Source organism: Carettochelys insculpta, chromosome 29 (genome assembly GCF_033958435.1).
Source record: "Carettochelys insculpta isolate YL-2023 chromosome 29, ASM3395843v1, whole genome shotgun sequence".
Lineage (NCBI taxonomy): Eukaryota > Metazoa > Chordata > Testudines > Carettochelyidae > Carettochelys > Carettochelys insculpta.
Window position 1 is genome coordinate 6,113,374 of NC_134165.1, and position 17,798 is coordinate 6,131,171.

Genomic DNA, 17,798 nt, shown 5'->3' on the forward strand with positions numbered 1-17,798 from the left:
TGCCCACCAGCAGACCTGGCTGCCATCGTGCTGCCCTGGGGAGAGAGCACTAGTCATCTCTAGCACAGCATGGGTGCCCGAAGGCGAGCGACCTGTGCAACTCCCTGCTGCAGGAAAGTGAGGAGGCCAGGGCTGGGGCTGGCTTGAGGTTTGGAAACTTTGTCCCTAAGCAGAGCCCTGTGTGGTTCTGCCAAGCTGGGGTGGACAGGTCAGCAAGGAGCCGCCAGTGCCCCAAGCACCATCACACACGGGGAGATTTACGGCTCCCTCTGCAAGTAAGGGGAGGGGCATGGTTGGCACCGTTGTGGTGGGAGGCGGGTGCAGGGCTGGAGACACTCATGGCCATGTCCTGGGGGGAAGGAAACAGCCCCAGCATCATGGGCCCCTCTGGCTCACGCCTGACCCGGTCCCGCCCGCAGAGGACAGCCCGAGCCCCCCACCGGAGATGGACAGTTTCCTGGACATGCTGGCGCAGATGCAGAGCCGGCGGATGGACGACCAGCGCGTCAGCTTTAGCTACCTCCCTGGCTTCCAGAACACCGACCGCAGCGCCTCCAGCAAGGCAGCCAAGGTGAGAGCGGGCGACCGCGTGGGAGCTCTCTGCCTGCCTGTGCCTCCTGCGGCATCATGGGCAGGCCTGGGAGCTGGGTGCCCAGCCGGCTAAGCCCCAGTCGGGTCAAGCAGCGTGGAGTAGGGGACTTGGAGCATTGCTGAGCAAAGCCAGTGGGTGTGGCCATGCCAGGAGTGCCCCTGTGGGCAACACGTGGCAAGTGCTGTCCGGGGGCAGCTGTGGGGTCAGGGCAGAGAGGGCAGCGCGCAGCGGGGGCAGGGTGACAGCTCATGGGGGAGGCTCTCCAGAATGATCTGTGGCTGCACCACTCACGGGTGAGGCCCCCATCCCCTGTGGGGCTCATCCCCAAGCCAGGCCACACAAGGCCCCAGACAACCCGGCGACTCACTGGTGCCGGGAGCAAGACATGGGGGGCAGAGCCAGACTCCCCCAGTGAGTGCCCCTCGCCACTCCTGGCCCTTCCGCCCCACCTGCACAGCCCCCAACGCAAGGGCTCCTCGCCCTGCAAGGGGATCTCCTCTGCCCCACTTCAGCAATGCAATGACAGAAGGGACCCGGCTCCTGGGCAATGGGGCCGGATCTAAAGCTCCCCAGAGGGTGCAGGGCCCATTGGTGTCACTGGGTAACAGGCTCAGGGCTCCAGCCCCAGGAAAAAGCAGCTGGCAGATGCACCCCCCCCCATGCCAATTCACTCCCTCATCAGCCACAGTTGTGCCTCCCTGGTGTGGGCAGCCCCGAGTCTCTTCCCACCCCACTTTCCCTCACCCAAGCAGAGCCCAGCCCTGGTAATGTAGGCAGCCACTAGCAGGCTGCCAATGGCTAACACTCAGAGTTGATTGGCGGATGTGGCACACCAAATTGGTTCCTGGTACAGCCACATGGCATCTGTTTGTCTGTAGTTCCTTTGCCAGCAGCTCAATTGGCTAAAGTCCCTTGGAGCAGCCACGGCCCAGCCCCACCCACGGCCCTGCAGGGTGGCCCCCTCCCCAGCGACTGGCCTGTAGCCTCCTCCACCCCAAGGCCTCCATGTTCACCAGCCCATTCAGTGCCATTCTCTACGTGCCCAGAATTACTGGAGAAGCCCCCGCCCCGGCAGTCAGTGCAGTATAATGGCACCGTGCTGCCCCTGCCAGCCTGCTGGTTAACTGTCTGGCTGCAGGGGTTGCTAGCCCCACTTTGCAGATGGGGAAACTGAGTCATGGAGCATGTAAGGTTCTGGCTCAAAGTCAGAGTGAGTCAGCCAAACAGCCAGGGGTAGAATTCAGGAGTCCTGGCTCCCAGCCCCTCCCCAGAGCTGGGGATACCTGCCCCTGCCTCCCCGAGACCCCTGGGCAGCTGGTTCCCTCAGAGAGAGCAGGCGGCCCAGGCTGCGGGGAGGGATTGTTGCTGTCCCAGCCCCAGCGCCCCTGGGAGCCCTCCCCTGCCATGAGGGCCTGGTCTGAGGCTGGGGCATGGCAGTCTGTGTCTGGCGCCCCCTGGCTGCTGCAGCCCCAGACCAAAGTTCCCTTTGGGGAGGGACAGACATTCGCTTGCAGAAGCAGGAACAGACTGAGGGCTCCTAGCACCGCCCGCTGCGAGTGGCCCCCACGCCCCCCCAGAGCTGGGAACAGAACCCAGGAGTCCTGCCTCTCAGTACCACACCCTTCCCACTGGGCCAGTCCCACTTGCGTGGGTCAGAGCTGAGTGAGGGGCCCAGGCTGCAGCCCAGGGGAGTCAGCTTGGTCTCACTGGGAACCCCAGTCAGGGATACATCCCTGGGCCGGCTGGCAGCCCACCCCCAGCCAGCCGAGCGCTGTCGTGGCCTTGCTGTCCCCCGGTCCCTATTCTGCACCCCCACCCCTCCCAGGCTCTGTCTTGTGACTGCTCCACTGGTCCGTACCCTCATGTCCTGCATGAATCAGTCCCAATCCCTGTTCTCTGCCTGAAGAACGACCATGTGTCTGGGTTGTGACTGTGCCCCCGTTCCACCCCGCTTGGCACGTGTCCTCATCAGGCTGTGACGTAACACAACTAACAACAGGCAGTGAAGTAACACGACTAACACTCTCTCTCTCTCTCTCTGTCTCTCTCTCTCCCTCCCGCCCGGTTTTCTCTCATGTGCCGGGCTGGAGTTTCGTCTGCAGGGGGAAAGCCTTGCTGGCTGGCCGTAGGGAGGGGGGATGTTGCTGGCTGTGCCCATCTCTGCCACGTGTCCACATGAGGCTTCTCCAGGCTGCACGAGCTGTTGCCGTGCCCAGGGTGTAGGCCAGGAGTTCACTGGTGGCCAACACACACAGGAAGGAGGGGGCGTTAGCCAGCTCTCTGGCAGAGGGGGTGGGAGTGGAGGCTCATGTTCGGGGGGGCACAAGAGCACCTCCTGGGGGCTGGGGAACACCTTGGGGTACAGGGAGAAAGGGCTGCAGAGTAAGACAAACAAAGCAGGGTGGCTTCAGCACCCAGCCTCCATCAAGAGCAGCTCCAGTCTCTGCGAGTCAGTGAGTGGGGGCAGACCCAGCAGCTGCACTTTCCTTAGCGACAGAACCTCTCCAGGTCAGACCGACCACAGCCCCAAGGCCAGCAGGGGGTTAGCGACTTCGACGTCTCGCCACCTAACGTCGATTTCAACTCCGAAATAGCGCCCAACACGTGTAGCCGCGACGGGCGCTACTTCGAAGTAGCCGGCACGTGTAGACGCGGCCCAGGTGAGGATGTGTGCCACTGGCAGAAGGGAGCAGTGTGGGCACCAGACACCGCAGTGAGCTGATCTAACAGAGGTCGCCTTCAGGCTGTAGTATAGACCAGCAGTGAAAGTCAGCGTGTGCACCCTGGTGCACAGCTCCGGCAAGAGCAGGCTGAGCTGCGGCAAAAGCCAGGCGGGAGCTATGGAAAGAACGGGCAGGGCCCCAGGTTGCAATAGGACAGCGCCTGTAAGAAATGTTAAGTTGCTTTCCCCTGTGGTGCAGACACACCCTGAGTACCTATGTAGAGACCAGCTGCCGAACATGGGCTCTTCACTCTGCAGAGAAAGGTCTGGCACCATTGTCCAGGGCTAGCCATTGAAGTGAGGCAGTTCAGAGGAGCAGGCCGGTGCACATTTGTCACAGGGAGGGGAAAGAACCGCTGGAACAATTTCCAACGCTTCCCTCGCACAGGCCATGTTTAAAGCAAGACAAGAAGTTTTTTGAGTGGCTCTGCCCTAATTCAAACAGGAATTCAGGCCGTGCACACAGGGACACACATAACACGTGGGGAGGTCATGTAGCAGATGAGAGATACACCCAGCAGGGTAGGGGGCCCAGTGCTGCTTCAGCCCCTGCCTCTGGGAAGAAGCTTCATGTGCATGTGTCTGGAGAGCATGGGCAGGGCCTGGGGGATTTGACCAGGGTCCTTCCTCACCCCCCCACACTCCCAATGCCATCTCTTCCTCTTTGCAGAAGTGAGTGCGCCCATAGTGGGTGGAGGAGCCGACATGCCCACTGGTCACGCTAGCGCCCGGGCCCTGCTGCACCTGCCCTGCCCATTCTGTACAACCCCAGCGCCCCAATAAAGGCCTGGCTGGTTTCCCACTGGTCTGTGTCCATATCGGGGACCCACTGTGTGCTGCGGAGGGGGACGAGGGTGGAAGTCTGGGGGAAGGGGACAGGACTCTTACCAGGGCCAGGCAGGTGTCTTGTGGCACAAGCAGAAAATGGACCAGAGTTCAGGAGGGTACAGACAGTGCTGGATGTGCACAGCGAGCCATGGGCATGGGAGTCCTGGACTGGCACCAGCTGGATGGGGATGGATCTCTTATCCATGTGCACACACACACACATGATGGACACACACAAGGGACACAGGCAGAGCATGGACATGGCTCTCACCCACGTGTACGAGCACACACCAGGTACCTGCACAGGGGCTCACACACACAAGGGATATCAGTACAGGGGGATAAAACACTTGGGCTGCTGGGAGGCCAAACCAAAACGCACCTCCGGATTGGTCGGATCAGAGACTCACACACACAAAGCAGGTCGATCACACACACATCCATCTGCACAGGGACGCAAAGGGATTGCGCACTCGGGGCTGACTCCAGGGAATCTCACACAGGCAGTGGGATCACATTAGGAGGGCAGGGCAGAACAGAGCCACGCAGAGAGTAGCACACAGGGACCACACACGTGCTCATGTGCAGTGCTTTTTATCTAGGGGGAAAAAAAGTGCCAGAACTCAAGTCTGATGACTCCTCATAGGTGCTGGGGTGTTCGGTTTTAATGTCCTGATCCCCACGCTGCTGCGGGACCAGCAGTGAAAATTTTTCCGGTGTTCTAAGAGAAACAAAGGTGCCGGAGCTCCCGTGCAGCGCGTTCTGCCAGGAGAAAAGCCCTGCTCTTGGCTGCCGAGAACATACAACCAGCCAGTAGGTCAGCCCAAAGGCCCGTCTAGCCCAGTGTCCAATCTGCTGACAGGGCAGTGCTGGTGCCCCAGAGGGACTAATGCAGCAGGATCTCACACACGCTCAGGTGTGTGTCTGTGCAGTGAGACTAATGCATTTGCAGTGAGGTATTAGCAAAAAGGAGATCTCACACACACACACCTGGGGGTAAGTAAAAGTGTGGGTGTTAGCACAGGGGGCTCGTCCACATGCGGGGGCATAAATGTGCTCAGAGCACACGTCTGTGGCATAGAGTGCAGGCAGCTCACCGCCCCCCCAGCTATAAAGGCACGGGGGTCATGCTCAGACACTGACACGTCCCCTGGGTACCCCCATTTCTGAGGAGCTCCCTCACCATGAGGGAGCCTGGCTGGTCTTGCTCAGCTTCCTGTCTTCATCAGTCTCTGGCACCCCACCCCTGGCCTTCCAGCCCCCCAACCCCACCCCAGGCCACATTCCTCCTGTCCAGGAGCAGCAGATACAGTACTCCTGGGGGCTCAGCTTCGGGTGTGCACGCAGCCCTGGGACAGATACAGAGCAAACAAGACCCAGGTCAGAAGAGAACAGAGATTCCAAGGACAGATGATTTAGCCATTGGAAACAAAGGGGTGAAATAAGGAGTCCACGAGGTAACTGACAAGGCTGCCCCCAGGTGACACCATTCCTGGTGTTTTGCTCCATTTTCCCATGAGTGGGAGCCCAGCTTGTCTTCACAGACTGACAGGCTCCCAGGGGCCCTCTGTGCCCTTGATTGACTTTCAAAAGTTCGTTGTCTGAGGTTAGTTCTGCCCTCAGCCCCGGCTGCCTGTTGATTAGCATTTTGCTCAGACTGTCCAGGGATGCCATTGTGCCCTGGACAATAGCCAGTCTGCATGTGACCGGCCAGCATGAGATCAGTGTCCCGCCCTCCCGCCTGACCAGTCTGTGCCTCTGCTCCAGGGTCCGTCTCACCTCGCAGCATGAGGCTGGATGGCTCGATAACTCCTCACATACTGCCCAGCGCTCCATCTCACATGGGTAGTTGTGAGCGTCCTAGAGCCCTCCCTTGGCATTCGTTGGAGATCCCTGTACCCTGTCTGCCCCGTGCCTGCTGCTCATTGGCATCGAAGCCCTTAGAGCTCCCTCACACACGCTCAGGGAGTGTGAGCACAGGTGGAACCTCACACACACAGACATGGGGTATGAGTGCAGGTAGCTCACAAACACACCCACTCGTGTGAGAAAGACGTGCCCCTGGACTTAGAGCCCTGGCTGTAAGTGTGATCCTACAGCCCCAATAGCTGCGTGTGTGAGAGAGAGCAATGTGTCCCCAGGCCAAGAGCCCTGTGTGTAAGTGGGACCCTCCTGTTCTAACACCTGTGGGTGTGAGAGAGAACTCGTGTGAGCATCCGTCCCATACAAGGCGGGACGGTCCTGTATTTGAGATGCCAAAAAGGCATCCTGCCTTGTTTTTTTAAAGGGACAAATTGTCCCGTATTTGGGCTATCCCCATCCCACCCTTTTCTGCCAGCAGCTGCTGGTGGAAGTCACTTCCCTGAGCCTTGGGGAAGCTCTATGCGAGGGATCATTTTGATTGCTCAGAGCTCCAGTATAAGGAGGGAGAAAAGCCAGTTGAGTGTCTTTGGGTTAAGGTTAGAGGCGGAAGCAACAGAGGTGGTGTTTTAGTTGGTGTCTGCTACAGACTGCCAGATCAGGGAGATGAGGTAGATGAGGATTTCTTCAAACAACTAAGAGAAGCTTCTGAATCACAGGCTCTGCTTCTCGTGGGAGACTTTAAGTACCCAGACATTTGTTGGGAGACCAATACAGCAGCACACAAACAATCCAGAAAGTTTTTGGAGAATGTTGGGGATAACTTCCTGGTACAAGTGCTGAGGGAACCGACCAGGGGCCATGCACAGCTTGACCTGCTGCTCACAAACAGGGAAGAACTAGTAGGAGAAATAGAAGTGGGTGGCAAGCAGGGCTGCAGTGATCATATGATGGTAGATTTCAGGATCTGGACAAAAGGAAGAAGGGTGAGCAGTAATATACAGACCCTTGATTTCAAAGGAGCAGACTTCAGCTCCCTGGGGTACTGATGGGCAGGATCCCTTGGGAAACGAAGATGAAGGGGAAAGTTGTGCGGGAGAACTGGCAGTATTTTAAAGAAGTCTTGCTAAAGGCACAGGAACAAACCATCCCGCTGCATAGTAAGAAATGCAAATATGGTAGGCAACCAGCTCGGCTTAACAGGGAGATCTTTAGTCAGCTTAAACTCAAAAAGAACATGTACAAGAAGTGGAAACTTGAACAGATGACGAAGGAGGAGTATAAACATACGGCTGGAAAATACTGAGCAGTAATCAGGACAGCAAAGGCGCCATTGGAACTGCAGCTGGCAAGGGATGTGAAGGGTAACAAGAAGGATTTCTAGAGGCATGTTAACAGTAAGAGAGTTATCAGGGAAGGTGTGGGGCTGTTACTGGACAAGAGAGGTAACCTAGTGACCAATGGCGTAAGAGAAGCTGCAGTGCTCAATGCTTTTTTTGCCTCAGTGTTCACAGGCACCGACAGCTCCCACTCTATGGTACTAGATGATGCAGTGTGGGAAGGTGGAGGGCAGCCATCGCTGGGGAAGGAACTAGTTAAGAGCTACTTAGAAAAATTAGATGTACGCAGATCCATGGGTCTGGATTTAATGCACCCAAGGGTACTGAGGGAATTGGCAGATGTCATTGCCGAGCCTTTGGCCATTATCTTCAAAGACACTTGGAGATCGGGAGAGATTCCGGGTGACTGGAAAAAGGCAAACGTAATGCCCATCTTTAAAGAAAGAAAGGACAATCCAGGGAACTATAGAGCAGTCAGCCTTACCTCAGTACCTGGGAAAATAATGGAGGGAATCCTCAAGGAATCCATTCTGGAGCACTTGGAAGAGGGGAAAGTGATCAAAAGTAGTTAACATGGATTCATCAAGGGCAAGACCTGCCTGACCAATCTGATTAGCTTCTTTGATGAGGTGACAGGCTCTGTAGACATGGGGAAGTCAGTGGATGTGATATACCTTGGCTTCAGTAGTGCTTTTGGTACAATATCTCACAACATTCTTACCCATAAGTTAAGATAGTACGGATTAGATCCATGGACTATAAGATGGATAGAAAGATGGCTTGACGGTTGGGCCCAACGGATAGTGGTCAGTGGCTCAATATCTTGATGGCATTTGGTTTCAAGTGGAGTGCCGCAACGCTCGGTTCTGGGGCCGGTGTTGTTCAACATCTTTATTAATGACGTGGATGAGGCACTGGATTGCACCCTCAGCAAGTTTGTAGATGACACCAAGCTAGGGGGAGAGGTAGATACGTTGGAGGGTGGAGATAGGATCCAGAGTGACCTGGATAAATTGGAGGACTGGGCCAAAAGAAATGTGACGTGGTTCAACAAGGAGAAGTGTAGAGTCCTGCACTTAGGACAGCAGAATCCCAAGCATTGTTACAGTCTGGGGACCGGCTGGCTAAGCAGTAGTACAGCAGAAAGGGACCTAGGGATTATAGCGGATGACAGGCTGGATATGAGCAAACAGTGCCCTTGTAGCCAAGAAGGCCAATGGCATATTGGGCTGCATTAGGAGTAGGAGAAGCATTTTGAGCAGATGTAGAGAAGTTGTTATTCCCCTCTATTCAGCACTGGTGAGGCCACGTCTGGAGTATTGCGTCCAGTTTTGGGTCCCCCAGTTCAGAAAGGATGTGGATGTGCTGGAGCAGGTTCAGTGGAAGGTAACGAAAATGATTAAGGGTCTGGAGCACATGACCTATGAGGAGACGCTGAGGGATTTGGGCTTGTTTGGTTTACAGAAGAAAACACTGAGGGGTGATTTAATAGCAGCCTGCAACTTCCTGAAGGGGGGCTCTAAAAAGGATGGAGAGAAACTGCTCTCTGCAGTGACAGACAGCAGAACAAGGGGTAATGATCTGAAGTTACAGAGGGAGAGGTGTAGGTTGGATATTAGGAAAAAGCTACTTCACCAGGCAGGTGGTGAAGCACTGGAATGTGTTGCCTGGAGAAGTGGTGGAATCTCCATCCCTAGAGGTTTTTTAAGTCCTGGCTTGACATAGTCCTGGCTGGGATGACTTAATTGGGGTTGATCCTGCTTGGGGCAGGGGGCTGCACTCAGTGACCTCTTGAAGTTCCTTCCAGCTCTGTGATCTATGAAGTGTGGGAAGCTGCAGCTTCCCCGGGGCTCCGAGGGAGGGCCAGCAGCTGCCGCCTCCTTCCCGGCTCTCTGTGGCTTGGAGAAGCGACCCCTCCCCCCATATCGCCCTTCCCATATTTGGGATTGGGGGATATGGTTGCCCTAGATAGAGAGAGAGCTGTGCCTGGGCTTAGAGCCCTGTAAGTGCAACCCTTCTGCACTAGTAGGTAGAGGTGTGTGAGTGTGAGTGAGCGAGAGAGCGCTGTCCCTGGGCTTAGAGCCCTCTCTGTTCATGTGATCCTCCTGCACTAATACCTGTGTGTGAGCGAGATCTTCCTGTGATTGTAGTCCATGTGTCTGACCCCCTGCTCTAGTAGCAATGCGTGTATGCGTGTGTATGCGCGCGTGCCACTTGTGTTAATACCTTGTGTGTGCATCATCCTCTTCCACTCATTCCCCCACTTGTGTGGGTGCATGTGAGATCCCCCTGTGCCACTCTGCATGCATGTGCGTGCTCCCCAGGTACATTGCCTGTGCCCTGGTGCCCACGCTGTGTTCATGTGTGTTCCCTGCCTTTAACTCCCCTGGAGGGGACGTCATGACAAGTCTATAAGAAGATAAGAACGGCCACACTGGGTCAGGCCAAAGGTCCATCTAGCCCAGGATCCTGCTGTCCGACAAAGGCCAATGCCAGGCATCGCAGAGGGCGTGAACAGACCAGGTGATCATCAGAGCGATTCCTGTCCCAACATCCATTTCCAACCTTTGACGACCAGAAGCGGGGGAGCCCATTCCTACCCCTCCTGGCTAATAGCCATTGATGGACCGAACCCCATGGGCTTAGCTAGCTCTTTGTTGAGCCCTGTTAAAGTCTGAGCCTTCGCCACGCCCTCTGGTGAGGATTTGCCTGGGTCGACCACGTGCAGTGTGAAGAAAAACTTTTGTTAGTTTTTAAACCTGCTGCCCATTAAGTTCCTTGGGTGACTCCCAGTTCTTGTGTTATGGGACCAAGTAAATAACTTTTCCTTATTCACTTTTCCACACCCCTCATGATTTTATAGACATCCATCAACCCCCCCCTTGACCTCCTCTTTACTAAGCTGAAAAGTCCCAGCCGTTTTACCCTTTCTTCTGTCTAGCCCTGTGTACACAGACTAACACACCTATCTCCGTCTCTGTTTTGAAGTGTGATCTCCCTGCATTAGTGCCCTCCAGCTATCATTCCCCCAAGGCTCATATTCACGTGTGTTTGGGGTTCGGGGACTGAGTGTGTTAACACCCTGGTGTGTTTAGGCATGTGACCCCCTCTGCACTAATACTCCATGTGGGGGTGTGATTACCCCAGCTTACACGCCCCCTCGGTGTGTGTATATGTGTGCTCGCACACTTGTATGGGTTGGATCCCTGACACTAATGCCTGTATGGGTGTGTGATTTGCCTTACACTTAAACCCGTATGTGTGTGTGTGCGTGTGTGCTCTTCCCGTGCTATTATCCCAGACTGTGTGTGTGTTATCCCCGGCCCTGTACCGTATACATGTAAGCTATCTCTGCACTTATTGTGTGTGTGTGTGTGTGTGTAAGAGCCCTTTGTGCTAATGCGTAAGAAAAAGAGAAAGCGAGAGCCCACCAAGGCTGTCTGGAGGGGGGTGGGGTCCAGGGCAAATCCCCACACCACAGGTCCTGCTTCACCCCCGTCTGCCCCTGACCCCCTCCGCAGCCAGCCTGGCCAGGGAGAAGCTGGAGCAGGGCGCAGGCAGTGGAGGACAGCAGCAGAAGGGAGTTGCCTCCCCTCGCCCCCCCCCGGCCCCCACCTGGGCAGCCTTAGGGCAGCCCGAGGGCCGCTGTGCTCCTGCTGCGGGGAGTGTGCAGGGGCATGAGGTGAGAGGAGGTGACCTTTTGCTACTGCTGCCTCCTGCCCCACATAATCCTCTCCCCTCACCTCCATAGGACAGCTGGGGCGGTCGCTGTGGGGCTCACATGCAGGCGAGGCCTGGGTCAGCTGCCCCCCAGCATCCTATGGAGAGGATGGCTCTGGAGACCGCCAGGCGTTCACTCCTGTGTGATGGTGTGTGTTTGCGTCCCCCCGTGCTAACAGATCACTGTGTGTATAACCCTGTGTGCATGTGATCCCCCTGTTCTCACACACTCATTCCACAGAGGGGTGGGTGTGCGTCTGTGTGTGAGATGGTGGTAGTTCCCTCTGTAGGGGGTGTGGTCTTATGTTAAATCCGGAGGGGGTCACACACCTACACATATGAGGGGAATAAGTACAGGGACACAGCTCTCATTCGCACAGACACACACACAGCAAGGATATAAGCACAGGTGGAAAATGCGCCTTCACACACACACACACACACACACACACACACACACCCCTGGGAGGTCTAAATGCAGGGAGATCATACACACAGGGTCTGAGACGGGGCCATCTCTCTCACGCACACGCAGCTATCAGTGCATGGGATCTGCACACAGACCCAGCTGGGAGCACAAGCACAAGGGGATCAAACACAGAGGTGAGTGTCAGAACCAGGGGAGAACACACGGGATGGGTGTGACGGGTTGGCTCACAGAAATCTCCTTGGGGTTGTACCCTGGTGTGCCAGTGGAGCCACAGCCACCCACCTTCCTGCCCTTGGGTTTCCCCACCACCCTTTCCTGCTGGGCCAGAGCCCCTGGTCTCTCCCTGCCAAGCCCAGAGCAGGTGTCTCATCTCCCATACACAGCAACACAGACGCTGAACCAACTCAGCTCCCGGATAGCCCAGCCCGAAGAACTCAGCACCCAGGAACAACCCCCCCGCCCCCCAAAGGGCCCGAACCCCCAGACAACTCCATTGACGCCGCGTACGAGTTTTACACAGAGAAAGGTCATAAGGACTCCGCTGCCTTTGGGAGTGAGCGAGAGCTGTACAGGGGCTGCTGCCCCTCAGGTGACAGTTACTTACACTGGGCTTGACAATAAACAGAAGTGTTTTATTGAGTAGAAAGGTGGGATTTAAGTGGGTGCAAGTGAAAAACTGATCAACTTGCACTGCTCAATGACAGCAAGGAAGCCAGCGAGCTCGTCCTAATCCACGAACAAACTCCTTACATCCAATTCCTTGTCATAAACAGCTGTTCTAATTACCTCTTTCACAAGCTAACCGCCTCCGGCCTAGGCCCAACCTTTCCCCCTGGTCAGGCTTATATGTTGCCATCAGGTGTCTTTGGTGAATATGGGGCGTCTCCTGGCATCTGGCAACTTTCCCTATTGCTCGTCGCCCTCCCACTTGGATCCCTTGTGCCCAAGGCGGGAATTCTTTCCGTTCCATTCCACCTTCGTACTTTAAGTGGAAAAGTACAAGATCCAAAATGGGTTTCAGCATCAGGCGGCCTGGCCACGGCTGAGCTCCCACATGAACGGTGGTGCGTCTGCTCAGCTTTCCATGCCCTTCTCTCCCTCCCTCACCCACACAATACCCGGTGCCCATCTCCTGTGGCCGGGCGAGTTACTATCACTTAGCTCATGAGCCTGTCTGCCCCCTCGTGCTCTAGCTGGTCACAGCTCTCCCAGCCACGGTCCTGGGGCTGCCCTTTGCCGTTCGGTTTCTACGCCTGCCCCGGAGCTATCCCTCATGCCCTCAAATCCGAGCTTGACTGTCAGACATTTTCTGTGCCATAGGCCACAGGCTGTCTCTACTTGGTGTACGTAGGGTGATGTGTATCAGAGAGGGAGCCGTGTTAGTCTGTAGCTTCGAGAATAACAAGAAGTCTTGTGGCACCTTATAGACTAACAGATATTTTGGAGCATGAGCTTTTGTGGGCAAAGACCCGCTTCAGGCTAATGCCTTACAGGGTACAGACCTATTGGTAACTGTGTTACAGTGGGATATAATAAAGGGCAAAGTAGCCCAGTGGACTGCAGGACTTCTGCCCAGCTCCTGCTTTTCTTGGGGCTTGGGATGGGGGTGCCCCGAAGGAACAGGGAGCCCTCAAATGCAAAGGGTAGCAGCTGGCAACAGGCCCCTTCCTGACCTTCCCCCCATGGACACCCTGTGCGTGCCAGCTGGCATCAGCACCATGACGCCAGCGTCAAAGGAGGCGGCAAGGCCAATGGCAGCTGGAGAGCGAGGCAGCGGACAGCAGAGATGAGGGGGTTCACTTGCTAGCTGGATTTCTGGGTGTTTCAGTATTGGGCAAGGTAGGGACCCAGATTCCAGGGCCAGTCTGCTGAGGATCAGAGTCAGTCACCTTCTGCCACCTGGGAGCAGTGATCTGGGCGCACACACCTGTGGAGCAAACATCCCTCTCAAGAGTCCTGCTGGCGCCCTCAGGTCTCCCTGTCCTCTGGCAGATGAGGGACACTGGCTGCTCATACATTCGAAAGGGGGTTCCAGCCCTGGTGGCTGCGGAGACCAGCTGGGGATGGGCTCTCCGGCACAAGCCAGAGGGCAAGAGAGCTAGAACCCAGGGGAGTTCATGCACAACCACTGACTGGGGTCTGGCTCACAAGGTTTGAATGTTGGAGGCTGGCAAGAGGGGGGAGACCAGGCCTCAGCTAGGCTCGGCTCTGGGAGGAGAGGCAGAGATATACCAGGGCCATACAGATCACCGTAAAGGTTGTAAAGGAAACCCGCCGGCGTCTGGAGGCACAGGAACAGAGCAGAAAGCTGAGAGCCAGGCGGAACACCCAACACTTGCTCAGGAAACCAGTAACGTGTAAGTTACCAGGGGTTGTCACAATATCTCGGTGTGTCCCCCTGAGAGGAACAGGCTCCATCCGCCCAGCAGCCACAGCCAGCATCAGCCCTGCTGTCCTGCCTCTGCCCACTCTGGTCTGTGATGCCCCTTGGCTTCCCCGCTGCATGGACCACTCCAAGCTGCAGCCCTCTGCCAGTGTCCTACCATCACCCTCCCCACTGGGATCCTTGCCACGGCCCTTCCCAGTCCAGCTTGCAGTGGGGGCCAGGGCCAGGGTGACTAAGTCCATCCCTTGGATCCAGATCTTGCTAAAAGAGCTGCTCCCATTCAGACAGGAGCTCCTGAGTTCATTGCCAAACTCTGAGCACCAGTCTTTGGCCCGGGCAATGCAGCAGGTCAGGAACCATGACTGTGCCATCCAGACAGTCACAGCCAATGAAGGGGGAGGAGGCTCTGGGAGCTCTGGGTTGCTGGGCTGAGACACAGGCCCTGGTTTGCAGGTTCCAAGGCCAAGGGATCCATGTGCTGCTGCAGCTGCTCAGCACTGAGAATCCAGGGAGTGCTACTTGGTCCCCGGAAATGCAGACAGCCACAATCAATGACTGCTCTGGAAAATGTCAACCTGAAAGAGCAGTCCCCTGCCCCTCACCCTGGTGTCTGGGCACCTCGCACAGACACCAGTGGCCCATCATAGCCAGCCCAGGGTGTATCAGGCCACTGGGTATAAAGAGGGGCGTGAATGGATGGCAGGCATCAGGAGGTGTGCAGCCACTGCTCTCAACAGGATGCAGCCAGAATGGCCTTGCTGTGTGTTATAGTCCCTATACTGCTAACATGTAACGGAGATTCTCCTAGCTCAAGGGCCTGGGTTTTGGGTCCATGGGATCCAAGCTGTACCACGCTGGTGGTGATGTGATTTTTTGAGTGGCCACAGGCTGAAGCTCTGGGCAGCTCTGGGTACCGATGGGCTGATTGGCAGTGCCGGGATCCTGGGGAGAGCCAGGGCTGCCATAGGTCCCATAGACTAAAGCTGAGGCTGGAGCTGGGCCTGGGGCTGGAAGCTGGAGGGGGGTTCTGGTGGCAGGCCGCCTGGGTGGGGAAGAGGAGGGACTGGCCAGGCGAGGATGATGGGGTGTAGGCCTGTGGGTGAGGCTGGGAGGGGCATTAGGGTGAGGCTAGTGGCAGGGTTAGGCAGGCTGGGAGGGGAACGTCGGGCGTGTCACTCTTTGAAGTGGCTCATGGCCGGATGTGTCAGCTTCAGGGCAGACTGTCACCTCCCTGCCCTCCCCCCCCACCGCTGGTGTGGTCTGGACTTAGCTTTCACCTGTCAGCTCCTGGACTGCACCTGGGCTTGGCCTGTCACAGATAACCCCCCCTTAGACTCTCCACTCGGCTTTGTCACCCAGACAAACTGGCCTTGGGGATAGTCACCCCCAGGCAGCCTCCTGTCCCAAGACACCAGCCAGCTGGTACCCTGGATCCTGCACCAAGGAGAGCAGCTGTAGTCACCCCTGTAATAGTCAGCAGCAGCCAGGTTCAGTGTTAGGGACTCCTTTTTATCCAGTTCACACAGAACCAGCTCGAGCCTCCGCCCAGTAGCCTGGGAAATTCACACACCCCTGGGTGCCTCAAAGGGGCAATGCTTCCCCACTCCAAGCACAGAGTCTGAATGTAGAAAAGAAACATTTAATAAAAGAGGTGGAGAAGTCACACGGCGTTAGCTTGGGAACATATCACACCCAGCGTTCAGAACCAACCCTCAAGGAACTGTCCTAGCTCACATGGACCGAGCAGTGCCCTTTGCCTCTCAGGCTCACCAGTCCAATACTGTAAGGGTCCCATTCACACAGCCAAACTTTCTCTGCAACCCCCTTCAAATGCCCACAACTCGGTCCAGTCTGGGCAGGCCCTGACACATCACCCTGATGCGTTTCCTCATTGAGTCTGAGGCAATGCCACCTTTGTGGCAGTCACACATTCTGCTTGCTAGCAGCCCACAGCTGCCCTCCTGCCACATAGCGGGCTTGGTTTGAGGCAAAACCCTGTGATTTCAGCTCTTAATCTCAAAATCCAGAAACATAGATTTTCACTCCAACATCCAGCTTTTAGTTCTGTCTTTGAACGGTGAGATAAAGACTAGTCAGCCCAGATTTATGCCTCTAGAACCAAACCAGTAAACTCCATGAGCACCTACTGACCCTGGCTGCCTGAGGTTGCTCAGATTAGGGGAGCCCTGTGTGAGCCATATTGTACACTGTGATGATGACCACTGTGTACCCCCGCAACAACTTCAAGCATTGGTGAGACTCCACAATTCTTACACTGGGTGATAGCATAAACTGTGACTTTATAACAACATGTTGTTTACAATAGATGAAACTGCCATTGCTTCACCTGCTACCCATCAGGCTTTGTTTGCAAGACATTACATATGCCCTATACACTATGGCCCCTTTTTGTCTCGAGAGAGGTGTTCAGCAGCGGCGGTGAGGATCTGTGGGCAGTGTTTGAGTCTGTAGCTTCTCTCATGGCTTACCTATCCAATATTGGATTTGCATGGTTGATTGCAATAGCCACGTCAGTCTATTTCCAAATTCTTGAGTCTGAGAGTTTTTCCTCCTAAGATGAAGTTCTTGCGTGGCTTGCACACACGCTATCAAAGGATGATGGGCCTTGTCGTAGCAATCGTCACCAGGTATTTCAATCTGATAATGTAGATTCCCAGGAGTTTGGATTGATGTTGAATTTTTTCATAGTGTTTTTGCATACATCCTTGAATTTTAGCTTTGGTCTTCCTCTTGTTTTCAACCCACATGACAGTTCACCAAAGAGGATTTCTTTGGGAAGACGTTCATCGCCCATTCTTCTCTCATGACCAAGCCATCGTATTCTTCTGCTGTTGAGGATCGCTTTGAGGTTGGGTATGCCAGATCTTGAGAGGACATCTGCATTTGAAACTTTATCTTGCCAGTCGATATTCATAATTCTGTGGAGGCAGCAAAGATGGAAACTGTTTGAGTTTTTCTCCTGGCTCGAGTAGGTGGTCCACACCTCACAACCATATAGCAGGATACTCAATACACATGCCTGGTAGATTAGTATCTTTGTGTTCACTAGTAACAGAGGGTAAGCCGTGCTAGTCTATACACCATCAAAACACAAAGCAGTCAAGTAGCACTTTAAAGACTAGTAAAATAGTTTATTAGGTGAGCTTTCATGGGACAGACCCACTTCTTCAGACCATAGCCAGACCAGAACAGACTCAATATTTAAGACACAGAGAACCAAAAACAGTAAGCAAGGAGGACAAATCAGAAAAAGATAATCAAGGTGAGCAAATCAGAGAGTGGAGGGGTGGGGGGGGGGAGATCAAGAATCAGATTGAGTCAAGTATGCAGACGAGCCCCTATAGTGACTCAGAAAGTTCCCATCACGATTTAAACCATGCGTTAATGTGCCGAATTTGAATATAAATGTCAGTTCGTCCACTTCTCTTTCTAAAACGGTGCGATAATGTCTCTTCAGTAACACACATACCTTGAGGTCATTGACAGAATGTCCCATTCCATTAAAATGTTGACTAACTGGTTTGTGGATCTGGAGTGTTTTGATGTCTGTTTTGTGCCCGTTGACCCTTTGTCTAAGGGAGTTAGAAGTCTGTCCAATATACAAAGCATCTGGGCATTGTTGGCACATGATGGCATATATGATGTTAGTAGAGGAGCATGAGAAAGTGCCCGTGATTCTGTGAGTAACCTGGTTAGGTCCAGTGATGGTATTTCCAGAAAAGATATGTGGACAAAGCTGGCATATCCATATGTGGACATATGGCATGTCCATATATCTTCTCTGCAAATACCATCACTGGACCTAACCAGGTTACTCACAGAATCACGGGCACTTTCTCATGTTCCTCTACCAACATCGTATATGCCATCATGTGCCAACAATGCCCAGATGCTTTGTA

General features: G+C 54.9%; 1 protein-coding gene across 1 annotated transcript in view; it reads left to right on the top strand.

The window, feature by feature from the left end:
- PCP2 (Purkinje cell protein 2) overlaps window positions 1-17,798 on the top strand; it is a 46,302-nt gene that overhangs the window by 25,178 nt on the left and 3,326 nt on the right. The window contains exon 5 of the mRNA XM_074980401.1: window positions 420-571. Within this exon, the coding sequence (XP_074836502.1) occupies window positions 420-571 (152 nt within the window). The remainder of the gene's footprint in view (window positions 1-419; window positions 572-17,798) is intronic.